The sequence below is a fragment of the Schistocerca serialis genome, chromosome 5 (assembly GCF_023864345.2).
Source record: "Schistocerca serialis cubense isolate TAMUIC-IGC-003099 chromosome 5, iqSchSeri2.2, whole genome shotgun sequence".
Lineage (NCBI taxonomy): Eukaryota > Metazoa > Arthropoda > Insecta > Orthoptera > Acrididae > Schistocerca > Schistocerca serialis.
This window is the reverse complement of record NC_064642.1, coordinates 183595111-183610267: the sequence shown is the minus strand read 5'-3', so window position 1 is coordinate 183610267 and position 15157 is coordinate 183595111. Positions and strand designations below refer to the sequence as shown.

General features: G+C 43.2%; 1 protein-coding gene across 1 annotated transcript in view; it reads right to left on the bottom strand.

The window, feature by feature from the left end:
- LOC126481054 (protein-cysteine N-palmitoyltransferase Rasp) overlaps positions 1 to 15157 on the bottom strand; it is a 182436-nt gene that overhangs the window by 83623 nt on the left and 83656 nt on the right. Inside the window, exons 4-6 of the mRNA XM_050104534.1 lie at positions 8967 to 9179; positions 8752 to 8889; positions 8448 to 8665 (exon numbers count right to left, since the gene is read on the bottom strand). Coding sequence (XP_049960491.1) covers positions 8448 to 8665; positions 8752 to 8889; positions 8967 to 9179 — 569 coding nt within the window. The remainder of the gene's footprint in view (positions 1 to 8447; positions 8666 to 8751; positions 8890 to 8966; positions 9180 to 15157) is intronic.

The window sequence follows — 15157 nt, the reverse complement described above, 5'->3', positions numbered from 1 at the left end:
CCCTTCACTATCTGAATAATTTCTTTTAACTCAGCATACATTTCATCAATTTCTTCATCATCTGCAGTTACAGTTGGCATATAAACTTTTACTACTGTAGTAGGCATGGGCTTCGTGTCTATCTTTGCCATGATAATGCGTTCACTATGCTGTTTGTAGTAGCTTACCCGCATTCCTATTTTCCTATTCATTATTAAACCTACTCCTACATTATCCCTATTTGATTTTGTGTTTATAACCATGTGATCACCTGACCAGAAGTCTTGTTCCTCCTGCCACCGAACTTCACTAATTCCCACTATATCTAACTTTAACCTGCCCTTTTCCCTTTTTAAATTTTCTAACCTACCTGCCCGATTAAGGGATCTGACATTCCACACTCCGATCCATAGAACGCCAGTTTTCTTTCTCTTGATAATGACGTCCTCATGATTAGTCCCCACCCGGAGATTCAAATGGAATATTTTACCCAAGAGGACGCCATCATCATTTAACCACACAGTAAAGCTGCGTACCCTCGGGAAAAATTACGGCTGTAGTTTCCCCTTGCTTTCAACCGTTCGCAGTACCAGCACAGCAAGGCTGTTTTGGTTAGTGTTAGATCAGTCAGTCATCCAGACTGTTGCCCCTGAAACTACTGAAAAGGCTGCTGCCCCTCTTCAGGAACCACATGTTTGTCTGGCCTCTAAACAGATACTCCTCCATTGTGGTTGCACCTACGGTACGGCCATCTGTATCACTGAGGCACACAAGCCTCCCCACCAAAGGCAAGGTCCATGGTTCATGGAGGAAGAATAGACTGCCTTTATGTTACCTAGGTAAACATATGAGAAAAATCACAGTTTAATGTTAATTAAGTAAACAACAACTAAATAAACTTCCATTGTATCACTATGTTGCAGAGTAGAAGTGTTATCCTACAGTAATGACACACACTAAGCATTAAATAGTGTAGTTGCATCAAATGCCAGCCAAACGCTTATTTGATTACTAATTATCTCATAGAAAACTGCCACATTGTGGGATTGTACCACTTACTCTGAATCTAGGCAATTTTCTTGCACAGATTTTACATTTTTTCCTCACCTAGCTCACTGTTTGTTGTATGTTACTGTTGCTCACTTGGACGTATAACAGCACAACTTAGCATTGTGTTGGCTGAAGCAATAATGAAGTATGGAACAGCACAAGACAATGTTATTTGCAAATGGGACACTTTATTCACAGATGTGCCCACTCAAGGTCTGGCTGAAGCTCCTCGCAATCTCTCGAAGTCTGTCCACACGTTCACAGTGCGCTGCACAACATAATCCGTCACAAATCTATGGCACTGAGTTGCTGAACAACTGCAACATGCACAACTGACAAAACAATAATGAGCCACAAGCCTGTTCCAGTCTTGATATATAGCTTCAGTATGTATCACGATATCGAGTGACAATTTCTAAATTGTCAGTGCATCTGCCCCTCTAGTCTAAACACACCTTCTTGGCACACTAAGTTTCTAGTAATTTTCCCACCTGGGACTGGACTGACAGTAGTTTTTCCTATTGTAGATCTGTGTTTAAGGAACATTTCCTTAATTTGTGTTTCTATGATATCCACTTGTTCAAACAGCATTATCATCAATCACTGAAAACCACATGGTGTGTTTCTTTTGATTTGGAGTTACAGTTTGGTACTCTCTTCACATGAATCATATTCAAGACCAGTGCACACAAATTTTAATTTAGTTAACTGCCCATTTATTAAACATTCGAAATGAAGGAGCACATTCTTGACAACCTCCACTACGTATGGGTGAGTTTCTGTTGTCAATCTGTGGTCCACTGATCATGACTGGGCCATGTATCTCACGAAATAAGCGTCAAACGAAAAAACTAGAAAGAACAAAACTTGTCTAGCTTGAAGGAGGAATCCAGATGGTGCTATGGTTGGCCCACTATATGGCGCTGCCATAGGTCAATGGCATGGTGATATCTTTGAACATTGGGTACAGTTCTGCCACTGGGCACAAGAGAAATTACGGGACAATGACAGATTTCTTGCATGCGTTCTATTGGGCAACGAAGCGTCATTCACCAACAGCGGTGACATAAACCGGCATAATATGCACTATTGAGCAACGGAAAATCCACAATGACTGCAACAAGTGGAAAATCAGCGATCTTGGTGGGTTAATGCATGGTGCGGCATTAGGGGAGGAAGGATAATTGGCCCCCATTTTATCGATGGCAATCTAAATGGTACGATGTATGAAGATTTCCTACGTAATGTTCTACCAATGTTACTACAAGATGTTTCACTGCATGACAGAATGGCGATGTACTTCCAACATGATGGATGACTGGCACATAGCTCACGTGCAGTTGAAGTTGTATTGAACAGCATATTTCATGACAGGTGGATTGGTCGTCTAAGCACCATACCATGGCCTGCACATTCACCGGATCTGACGTCCCCAGATTTCTTTCTGTGGGGAAATTTGAAGGATATTTGCTATTGTGATCCACCGACAACACCTGACAACGTGTCAGCGCATTGTCAATGCATCTGCGAACATTACAGAAGGCAAACTACTTGCTGTTGAGAGGAATGTCGTTACACATATTGCCAATGCATTGAGGTTGACGGACATCATTTTGAGCTTTAATTGCAATTAGGTAATCAGGCTGTAAGAGCATATGTTCTCAGAAATGATAAGTTCACAAAGGTAAATGTATCACATTGGAACAACCAAAATAAAATGTTTAAACATACCTATGTTCTGTATTTTAATTTAAAAAACCTACCTGTTACCAACTGTTAGTCACAAACATATGGCTCACAACGTTAGACGATTACAGCGCCATCTATCACAAAGCGAAAAAAATTGGTCCAATTAAAACATTCATATTACTTTATGTACTACAAGAATATGTACTGAAAATGGAGGTTCCTATTTAAAAAAAAAAACGCAGTTGATATCAGTTTGACCTATGGCAGCGCCATCTAGCAGCAGGCCAACCATAGCGCCATCTGGTTTCTCTCTTCAAGCTAGATGTGTTTTGTTCTTTGTAGTTCTTTCGTTTGATGCTTATTTCATGAGATATTTGGCCCGGTCACTATCAATGGACCACCCTGTATAAACAAAACTGTTTGGAAGACGAAGTTGATGTTCATCTTACATTTAACACAACATGTCCCAACATCAAGAAATCATGATACCTATGCTGACTCGATATGATGGACTGGATTTAGCTGGACTGAAGGGGTTACAGGGACCTAACCATGATGTCATCAGCCCCTCCATACTATTTGCATTATGCCGGGAAGAGTACTCAGAGAGGAATGACACACAAAACAAATCCTGAGGAATGAGATTGTAACAGAGAACTAATCAAATCAAGAGAAAGCAGAAATGAATGAGTGAGAGAGGGGTAAGAGGGTGAAGGTAGGTGCGTTATTCCACCCCCAATACAGTACAATGTGATGGGAGACGCACTCTCTACATTCAACCAACTTCTCCTTACCCTGCGTTACAACAAGAAAAACAAACAACATAGAGAAGTTGATAAAATCATATGAAAGAGACCAACAATGGTGAGATAGTAAATAAACATCTGATGTAAAAAACAAGAAGAGTTACAAAGGTGGGTAGAACAGGAGCTAGGTTGGATGACAGCCACGGCAGCCATAGGTCACCTGGCCTGGAGCAGGTGACAGGGCACTCCACCGGTCAGTCAAGCAGCTGACTTGGCCAATTTGCTCTAACTCACAAGAAGCAGTAGAAACCACTTTGGGTAAAGTGTAAAACCTTATCAGCCATTTTGGTGTCGACTGCTAGCACAAGAGGCAGCAGGTCAGCAAGTTTAAGGTTTTGCTGTAAAGTGGCAAAATTAGGGCAGTCCAGGAGCAGTTACCCACCATCAGACAGGCACCACACCAACAATGGGGTGGATCCTCATGTCACAGGATGTAGCACTTGGTCAACCAAGTATGGTCAATGCAAAGTCATCAAAGAATGGCAGATTCCCTACAAGACGCACTAGAGAACATTGCCGCATGGTCATGATCCATTTATTGTTTGCAGTTTGCTCGGAGAAACCAGGAAATACCAACCCATGTTCCAAGCCTCCAACAACTGATGGCATGGGGTTGACCGAAGGTCCGGTTCTGATACCCACATTTCCAATGTAAGCATGCTGGTAGCCAACATGGCCAATCAGTCAGCATATTCACTCCCTGGGATCGCAAAGTGACCTGAGGTCCAGACGAAGCCAAACAACTGTCCTGCTTGATAAAGGTCAAAAGGGGGGATCTGTCACAGCCAATGGGTATTGAGGATACCACATCGCCTGAAGACAACTCATACACTCCCTGCCTATTAAGAATGTTTCATGGTGCAATAATGAAGGTGACTGAGGGCTTGAGGAATGGCCACTGATTTGGCAATGGATAAATTGCATCCATTCGGAAGTGAAAACATTGCATCCATTCCGCAGTGAACATAGTTCACTGCACCTTGCATGGGTACATGCAAAACCAGTTCCCCCACTATCTGTAGAGCCTTCAGTGTACACCACTTCCAAACCTGGAATTCAACAAGGACATCTTGACAGTGAACAACCATGGAGTCAACAGTGTCTTTCGGTCCAAAGGATAGGTCGAGACAGATCAAAGGACAGTATAAATTCCATACACAATTGCTCCCCAACAAGATGTGTCCATGTGGAAAGATGGAGTTCAGAGTAGAGACACTGTATGCAAAGTGCAATTGTGACTCCAGTCCTGGGCCTTTGTTGTAGGATGCGGATCTCCCTCCAGGAAAAAGGACACAGTAGTTTGGATGCTCTGGGGAACAGCAAACATTTACTGCATAGTTGGCAGCTGGTGGTGTCAGACATGCAGTGGAGTGGCCCCAGCCTCCACGAGTAGACTGTTCACAGAGCTGGCCCAGAAGATGCCTGTCGCAAGTCACACCCTATAATGATGTATCAGGTCCAGCATCTACAATGCTGAAGGCAATGGTTTGCCATATATGAGACCTCCGTAATCCAGGTGGGACAGGGCCAGAGCTTTTTAACATTACAGATGTGTAAAAGTGTAGAGTGGTCTGCGCCCCAGCTGGTGTTACTGAGGCAGCAGAGAGTAATTACGGTGTAACCAGTAAGTCTACTTAACATGACAAAGATGGGGAAGCCATGTGAACCAGGCATAGTCCAGTCCCAGAAAGCAATGACTCCACCACATTGAGCAATTGTCATTGAGATAAAGTTCTGGTTGTGGATGGACAGTATTATGGCAACAAGTGCGCGACTCTGGTCTTGGCAGCTAAAAACCAGACGCCAAGTATCAGTGCCCAGAACTGCACCTTTCGTAACGCATCCTGTAGTCAGCATTCTGCAACACCCACAGTGGAGGAGCAACAGTAAAAGCAAAAATCAATCATCAGCATACAGAAAGGACGACACTGTAGACTCCACAGCTGCAACTAGACTATTGATAGCTGCTAGAAAAAAGTGCACTCAAGACAGAGCCCATTCTCTTGTATTAGGGGGTATGGGAAGCACCAATTTGAACACAGAAAATACAGTGTGACAAGAAGCTCTGCACAAGAACAGATACCGGGACCCAGAGACCACACTTTCTGAGGGTAATGAGGATGTGATGTTGCCTTGTGGGTCATAAGCCTTTTGGAAGTCAAAACAAAGATAAGGAGTTAATGCCAGATGAAAGCTGGCCACATGGCAGACTCCAGGCAAACCAGACTATCAGTGGTAAAACAGCCTTGGTGAAAACCCTCTTGGTAAGGAGCCTAATGACTCCGAGACTCAAGGTACCAACATGGCTGTTGGCTTACTTTATGTTTGAGCAACTTTCAGAGAACATTAGTAAGACTAATTGGGCAATAGCTGTCCACAGCATGGGGCTGTTTACGTGGTTTCTGTACCAGGATGATCACATTTTCTCGCCATTGAGATGGGTACTTACCCTGGCTCCAGATATGGTTGAAAACAGCATGGATGTGATGTCTGCAATCCGCCAATAGGTGTTTGAGCATTTGGCTGTGAACAAAGTCTGGCCCTGGAGCTGTGTCATGGCAAAGAGCTAGACTATAGAGGAATTCCCAGTAACTGAACGAAGCATCATACGACTCTGGGTGATGTAGCGGAAAGCTTTGTGAATTCACTCCTCTCGCTGTTTGAGGACATGAAATACTGGCTGATGATTCTCCAATGCAAAATCATACTGAATTGTAATCTGGGGGATGGGGGGTGCAGAGGGAGGGGTGATAGTTATAGGAACATTATCCAGGTTGTCATAGGCAAGCAGGATCTGCAGCTTACCGGGGCATGCCATTTTAATCCAAGATTATTCACTTTTTATTTTTGGAAACATTACTATTTCCCCAAACCTGTCATTAAGATGTTTCAACAAAGAACAATAGCTTTGTGGTCATTATGGGCTCTTCATCAGTCCTAGAGCACACAAAGTAATTTGGGGAGTATTTCTCTCCTTGTCTCTTGGTCCCATATTCCTCCCATGGGGTAGACAGGGAATGGAATGTTCTGGGGGCCATGTCTATTCACAATGTAATAGTCTTTCCCTTCAAAAGAGATTGCTGGGGCCATGCAGCAACCAACAGAAGAAAGTTTGATCTGCTTCATTTGCACAGGGATCCCACAAGCTGCTAGGGAAATAGATGTCAACCCAGACAGAGTCCTGCATGCTTCAGCAAGCCTTTACAACTGGGGCAACAGGAGCAAGTGCCCCAGAGGTTGCCCTATAAAGACAGTTTTACCTCAGCAGCCATTCACTTCATTAGCGAGTTGCACACCTCGAGTTTGAGGATTTTTTTATGAATGTATGTGCCTTTGTTGTGGCCCCGGCGGTGAAGCCGAGGCCCACATTCCCAGGAATGCACATTTCACCATCATACCTACCAATGGTCCCTGAAACATGCACAGATTTTATGGTAGAAAAGGTCCAGAGGTGCTGGGCAGTTGCCACCTCAGGAAACACAGGGGCACTGTACGTGTAGTCAATCATTACAGGTGGAGCTTCTTACAAAGGATGTTCCCGCCCCTCTCCCCCAAGAAAAATCACAAGCATGCAGAACTAAACCACATCCAAGCACGGCAGGCAACAAGAAGAAAATGCAGTGGAAAGGCAGAGGGGTAAGAAAGAATAGTAGAAAGATGGACTTGCAGCATGGAAAGAGAAGCAACGCTGCAAGAGGCGGAGCTCTGTGTTGGCCATGCACTTGATAAAAGATGTGAACCCCTTGAGGGGGTGCGGGTGGAGGTGTCAGTACAATGCTGTGCGCCCTTTTACAGCTATTACTGCAAGTGTATGGCTCCTTCTCCACTTCCACCCCTGACTGTGCTGAATCAAAATATGAGTTTTGCTCCATGTTGAGTCCACCAAGCATGAAAGAAATCTGATTATCTGACAGGAAGAACAGTCTATTTTCATTTATGAAGTTCATCACAAAGATACTCCTTCAAATACCTTAATGACAAAATAAAAGGACATCAGACAATCCCATGAACATATCTTGAATGTAAAATGCTTTCCTTTTGAAATAGTGTATTGGCAATTATAAATTTTAAAGAATTGAAGGGACCAGCATAAGAAAGCACTAACGACTCAATTTAGTAAGAATTAGTCAGCTCCTTTTACCTATTGTCTATTAGAATGCACCACAAGCTAGTAAAAAGTAATTCCACATGCACACCAGAAAGATCTATCAAATACACTGTTTTGTCTTATTGTATTTATGCTCTTGCTTTTTAATTTAAGCAAGCATACAAGATGCAATAATTCAAAATACGCCCTTGTCAGTTAGCACTTTCCTCCACCAAACCCTTCAGTTATAAGATTTCAGTATTACATCCTGCACATACATTATGGCAACCAGCTGCTGTCAAAGAGAGATCACAAAGATAATGAAGGCTGTTACATCCTAGTAAAACAACATAGTAAGGAAATACATCAGTAACCTGCAGCTCGTATAAAAATCTGTCTATATTATTTAGTAAACCAAATTGAAGTAGTGATTCCATTTGTTTAAATAATTTTCTGGCATTTCTTTCCTACTACACTCTTCTGATGACGACTATAACCGAAAAACAATACCACTGTGTGTTTCAAAAACATTATATCAATGTGAATATGTTACAGCGCTAAAGAAACGTTGTGTAAACTGCTTATTTGTTTCCTTTATAACTAATGTTAAACCAAACAAATAACTTCTACTGGTCTACATTCTTCAGATAAATAATACACTCCTGATAATTAACTAAAGGCAACTGAAGTTACCTGAAGATATTGTGTAAGCTTCAAAATATGTTGCAAGAAATCTCTTCATCCTGTATACAGCCACAGCTCCTATCCCTGTCTTACTGAGTAATCATTCCAGTTTCAAGAAGGGATTAGTACTTCATATTTGAGATGTTTCTTACTTGACCAGGAAAAGGTAGAGTCCATGATCAAAATATCGCCACATTTCAGAGTAAAGATGTACTCTAGCAATACATTTTGGAGGTCTTGGTGCCAAAATGTGCTCTGCTTCTGCTATGCTGCCTGCCAAACCATAAACAACCACATATTTGTTCATGAAGAACTGTCCCATGCAGTAACCCAGGCCACAAAGAGACCACCAGTCGATATTTCTGACAATCTGCAATCAGTCAATCGAAACTACTGCGCACATCAAAATATTTCCATATGCGTAATATGAATTATTCAAAGTCACTTGTAACTAACCTGTGGTTGTTGCTGCAGAGCATTAAAATATAGGAAATGCAAAGAAAAATCCGTAACTAACAGCCAGAAAATAAAGCGCAAGATTTTTAAAGACAGCTTCATAACATGTGTTCCTGTCAGTGTTACTGTACTCATCACCTGTGGAAAGAACAAGATTAAATGAAATTAACTTCTTCTCAATAATTCTAAAGAAGAGATGACTCACAATTACTCACCCCTTCATGGAACACTTCATACAAAATAAGTGGTCCCATAAACAGGGTAGGTAAGTAGAAGCAATAGCCTAAGAGATTAATACAGTTTCTCAGATCAGCTGTGTAGTTTACTTCATTCACTTTGTCAAGTGTAAAACTGAGGCAACGCATGTGTGTCCAACCTAATGCAGCATGAAGCAGGTATTCAGCACTGAATGAAAGTTGTAACCATGCCTGAAAAAGTCAATACAAAGTTAGAGAAATTATTTTAACATGTTACTTTATTACAATAATTTTTATAATCAAGCTTATACCTGAATTCTACCTTAACAAACTACTTATAATCTAAATGCAGCAACAAATGAGATTCCCATTTAGTTACAGGCAGTTACCGAAAATAAGTACACAGAAGTACACTGTCTGACCAAAAAGTTTCGAGACTGATTTTATTCCTGGTGTACAAGCAATGTCAGCGCAGTGACTACGGTGGCAGTTTCAGCTAACAACTGTACACAACAGATGTGCATTCAACCAGTCAACTGGGAGAAGGCAGTGTTATGTAGTGAATGTGCAGTCACAGTGTGTAAATTTGTGGTGTCACAAAAGGCAGTGGAGTGGCTTCTTTAAGTCAAGAGTTCACATCATACTCTGAGATAATTTGGATGAGGAAAAAGTATGTAAAGTCTGTACCGCACACCTTAACTACTGAACACAAACAGAAAGATGTGGACTCCTGCTGGAACTTGATAGAAATCCAACGTACAGGCAATTTTTTGGAAAAAAAAAAAAATCATGGGTGACAAGACACTGTAATTAATACACACCTAACACAAATTGACAAAGTAAAATAATTCATATAAAGCATCAACACTTTGGCTTGAATATCAGTAATATCATTAATGTTCTCTATTTTTTATTAATCCAGTCTAAACTTTTTGGACTGACAAGGTAACCTCACTCTGTAATGATAGAACTCAATACCAAACTAGATATGTTGAATACATGGCACATCATAGAAATGGGTCTTTCAGAAATGTATAATCTCAGAAACCCACACCAGTCTAGTGCATGGACTACCATGTCAATAGATGTGTGTACTGTGGGAATACAATACCTTCTAGCATGCTATTATTTGGTTTTGTTAATACAGCTTCTTACTTTTTTGTTCTTATCTGTTCTTATTTTTAAGTTATGCACTTGTGAACCAGTAGGAATTTTTGTCCACATGATGACAATGCAGCTACTTGCATTGTGTTTGTGGATGTTCAAGGACATCTGTCACTGGACTTACTAATTATTAAGAAGTTGATTTTGTACTTTACAAACTGGTTGAGGCAAATACTGGGATTAGGTCATTAATTACAAAAGAAATGAATGAATAAGAAATATCTGCTAAGTAGGTAAGTGCTAACGTGATGATGTGCCTAAGAAACAGTATTGGAGAAGTAGAACAAGATAACAGGAGATTATTTTCAGTACTGTAGTTACAATGGACAATTTCAGTGCTTAAGCAAATAAAGGAAGTCAGTATTTTCAATGGGCTGACATTTTGTGATTCTATATATATGTAATTACAGATCTTACAGATTTTTTATTGTTAGTAACTTAAACGCACTTACGACATTAAATATATTGTTGTGACTCGCCGATCTTTCAAAGTGCCGCCGCGCAGTTACGCGCATCCTCTATATGCGGCGCTGTCTGCCAGCCATGCAGCAGCAGCGCCACCTAAGCAGCCAGCCAGACAGTGGCCGCTAGACTTTGACTCGGTTATGATTTGGCTGTTAAAGTGTACAGACGTCTTACTCTGTTTACTTGATCTGTGACTTTTATATATTGCGTCTTCCTTGAAATATATTTGTTTAACTTGAAGTTATTACAATTGGCGACAAGGTAGTGATTTTTCTTTTCCATCGTTGACTCACATGTTTCCATGGCTACTTTAGAGCAACTATTGCAAGGTGTCATAGAACAGCAAACGCTTCTCACAAATGCGATTCGTGATTTCGTCGCAGCATCAAATGCGGGGCATCTCTCGTCGTCGTCTCTACCTAGTTTTCCTCCTTACGACGACACAGCGGAAGACTGGTCCGATTACGAAAAACGTCTTCGACAGCACTTCTTGGCATTTCACGTCTCATGTCGTGGACGAACAAACATGTAAGTCTCTGTTCCTTTCATGGATTTCACCTCAAATGTATCGGTTGTTGTCGCAATTGGCTCCTTTGAAAGATCCTGCGTCTTTGTCCTTTGCTGAAATGTGCTCACTTCTGTCCGTCTATTTTCAAAAGCAAACGCCTCTCGTGTTGCCTTTTATCGTTGTCAAAAACAACCGAGTCACTCCTATCGCGCTTGGGCTGCTGAACTTCATGGCCTCAGTAGAAAGTGTCAATTTGTTACTGAAGTTCACAAATAATCCTACGCCGATTCCATGGTACGGGATGCTATTATCCGATTGGCGCCTGACAAAGAAGTTAGGCAACATGCCCTTCAGTTGGCAAATCTGACTCTAGATGAAGTCCTATCCATCGCTTAGTCTTTTCAAATTTCTCGTGCCACTGGGGCGCAAATAGAGGCATGGGGCGACATCAGGGAAATACAACCTCTGTGCGATGTTGATGAAGCGTGTGGTGTCCCCCCACCGGCCGATGTGGCCACAGTACGCTCCATAGCGCAGCCTCGGCCTAACCATAAACAAACCACTACGAAACTGCAGCAAAACCCACGGCAACTTCCTTCATGTCCGCGGTGTTTTACGAAACATTCCCTTTCAGGGAAGTTACTCCTCATTGTCCAAATACTTGGTCGAGATGTTCACATGCAGGTGGATACTGGTTCTGCTGCCACTATCATCAATTCTCAGATCTATCTTCAGTTGGGATCTCCAATCCTGTCACCTGTCACTAGGCAATTACGGACTTATAATAAACAGAAGATTTCTCTCTTGGCACAATTTGATGCTGAGGTATCTTACAAATCTGTCATTTGCACTGTTGCCATATTTGTGGTTGGCCATAGTAACGCGGAGAATCTTTTTGGTTTCGATGCCTTTCGCATTTTTGGGTTCTCCATAGATGACTCTGTCAATATCGTCTCTAATGCTATTCCTTATGCTCAATTGGATTCCTTGTAGACAACATTTTCGTCCCTTTTTTTTCATGGGTTAGGCTGTGCAAACGACTTTGAAGCTCATATCACGCTCAAACCCACTGCTCGTCCTAAGTTTTTTCGGGCTCGGCCCATTCCTGTGACCCTTCGTGATCAGGTCAAACAGGAGCTGGATCATCTCGCTGCTTCAGGGGTCTTGCTTCCTGTCACTTCCTGAGTGGTCCTCTCCTGTCATTGTCGTTGCTAAGCCAAATGGTGATATTCGTCTCTGTGGCGATTTCAAAGCCACTGTTAATGCTCAATGCCTTATCGACACTTACCCTATGCCTCGACCTGAAGAATTGTTCACTAAACTTGCTGGAGGCCAGCATTTTTCTAAACTTGACCTGTCAGAAGCTTATCATCAACTTCCTCTCGATGCTGCTTCCCGGAATTTTCTGGTCCTTAACACGCCTTTCGGCCTCTATCAATACCAACGATTGCCATTTGGTGTTGCCAGTGCCCCTGCTCTCTTTCAGCGATTCTTGGAACAATTATTGCTCACTATCCCTGGGTGTATAAATTACCAGGACGACATTGTTGTCACTGGCTCCACCACTGACAAACATCTTCAAAATCTCCGCACACTTTTTCATGTCTTACAGACTGCTCGTCTTAAGTGTAATCTTCAGAAATCAAAAATTTTTCAGGTATCTGTCACGTACTTGGGGTTTCAACTCTCTTGGGATGATATTCGTCCGCTTCAGCAAACTGTCGCTGCGATCGATGCCCTTCCTCGCCCTACTTCTGTTAAGGAACTGCAGGTCTTCTTGGGGAAAATAGCGTACTATCACAGTTTTTACCATCTGCTGCTTCAGCAGCTCAGCCATTGCATCGCCTGTTGCATAAAAACATGCCTTTTCACTGATCCGCGTCACGCGATGCGGCTTTCCAGAAATTGAAGACTATGCAGAAACAGGCCCCGTGCCTGGCTACTTATCGACCTGGCCAACATCTTGTTCCTGCCACAGACGCCTCTCAATATGGGGTTGGTGCAGTCCTTGTGCACCGTTTTTCTGACGGTCCTGAGCAACCCATTGCTTATGCCTCCAAAACACTCACGGATGCCCAACAAAAGTATTCTCAAATTGAAAAAGACGCTTTGACCATTATTTATGCTCTTCATAAGTTTGGTATTTTTCTCTATGGATTCAAATTTCATCTTGTTACGGATCACAAACCACTTGTTTCCTTGTTTCATCCATCAACGTCACTTCCCGACAAGGCTGCACACTGCCTCCAGCGTTGGGCTCTTTACTCGTCTCGTTTCAATTATGAGATTCATTTCCAGCCGACGGCTCAACATACGAATGCTGATGCACTGTCTCGCCTTCCCATTGGTCCTGATCTGGCATTCGATAGGGACAAACTTTTGTGTTTCCACCTGGATGTTGCCGAGCAGCGGGTTGTGGGCGGGTTCCCCATCACCAGGTACCGGCTGGCGGCTGCTACAGGTTCTGACCCTACCCTCTCCCGGGTTTTACACTGTATTCAGAAGGGTTGGCCAGATCGTCCGTCCATTAAGACTTCTTATCCATTGCGGAACTACTATGCTTTGCGTTACTGCCTCACTGCTAGGGACGGTGTTATCCTCCTTTCCACTGAAAATGCTTCGCCACGTGTTGTGATACCCGCGTCTTTGCGTGCTTTGGTCTTGTGCCTCCTTCACCAAGGGCACTGGGGTGTCTCTCGCACAAAATCTCTGGCGCGCTCTCATGTGTACTGGCCCAGCATCGGCTCTGAAATCGCACACATGGTCGCTCCTGCGGCCCTTGTGCGTCACAGGCCGCCGTCCTGAAGTCGTCTTTGTTACTGTGGCCTTTGCCTGAGAAGCCCCGGGAGCGTATTCATGCTGACTCCGCGGGACCTTTTTAGGTACTTATTGACAGCCCGGCTGAGCTCTTACATGGTCGACAGCCCCGCACGCTACTTCATCTTCTGCGGCCTTCCACCCCACGGCCACAGGCGCCCTCGCTTGGCCGGTTCACTGCCGACAACCTTGTATGGGTACGGGGATATGGCAGGCAGCCAAAATGGAGTCCTGGCTGCATCTTACGACACCATGGCCAACGCCTGTATGAAATCCAGACAGACACGGGTATTGCAGTGCGTCATTTGGACCAGTTTCGACCTCGTGTGCCAGCAACGCCTGTTCCGGATGCCGCTACACCACCTTCGGCTCTACCTGACGCTCAGGATACTGGAATCTCTCATTACTCACAACGCAGTCCTCTCACCATCATATCGGTGCCAGCACAAGAACTGACGCCACCAGGAGACATGCCCATGCAGGAACCAGATGACCATCATCTGTCGGAGCAACTCTAATCGCCTCCTTCTCCTACAAATGCTGACACATCGCCCATGTCTCCTGTTATAACAACCGGACTTGCTGCAACGGGCAGATTGGTGCACGGAGCCCCAGCAGATTCGACCTCCACGTCTCTTGTCATCTCGACCCGTTATCATCGGGGACACTTCCATCCGTACGGGAAGCCTCCTCCTCGAGACTTTACGGCCAGTCAAACAACACCTATAGACGTTAGCAGTCTACAGGCCACCTCCATCAAGACCTGTGCAAAAAATTCAAAGGGGGGAAAAGTGTTGTGACTCGCCGATCTTTCAAAGTGCCGCCGCGCAGTTATGCGCGTCCTCTACATGCGGCGCTGTCTGCCAGCCATGCAGCAGCAGCGCCACCTAAGCGGCCAGCCAGCCAGCAGTCGCTAGACTTGGACTCAGTTATGATTTGACTGTTAAAGTGTACACACATCTTACTCTGTTTATTTGATCTGTGACTTCCATGTATTGCGTCTTCCTTGAAATATATTTGTTCAACTTGAAGTTATTACATATATTAATCTGTTGAGTATTATTACTACAATGTCGGAGTATGTGACCTTACAGTAAAAGTATCTTGGCCAAATTGTGAACTAATTTGTTTCTGAGATTTAGTCTCATATGAGATTACCAAATGTTGATCATATTATTGGACTGCATGTACAAGACAAATGTTTAACACAGGCCAGACAGATCAGTGATACATTTTCAATTGACATAACTCTGTG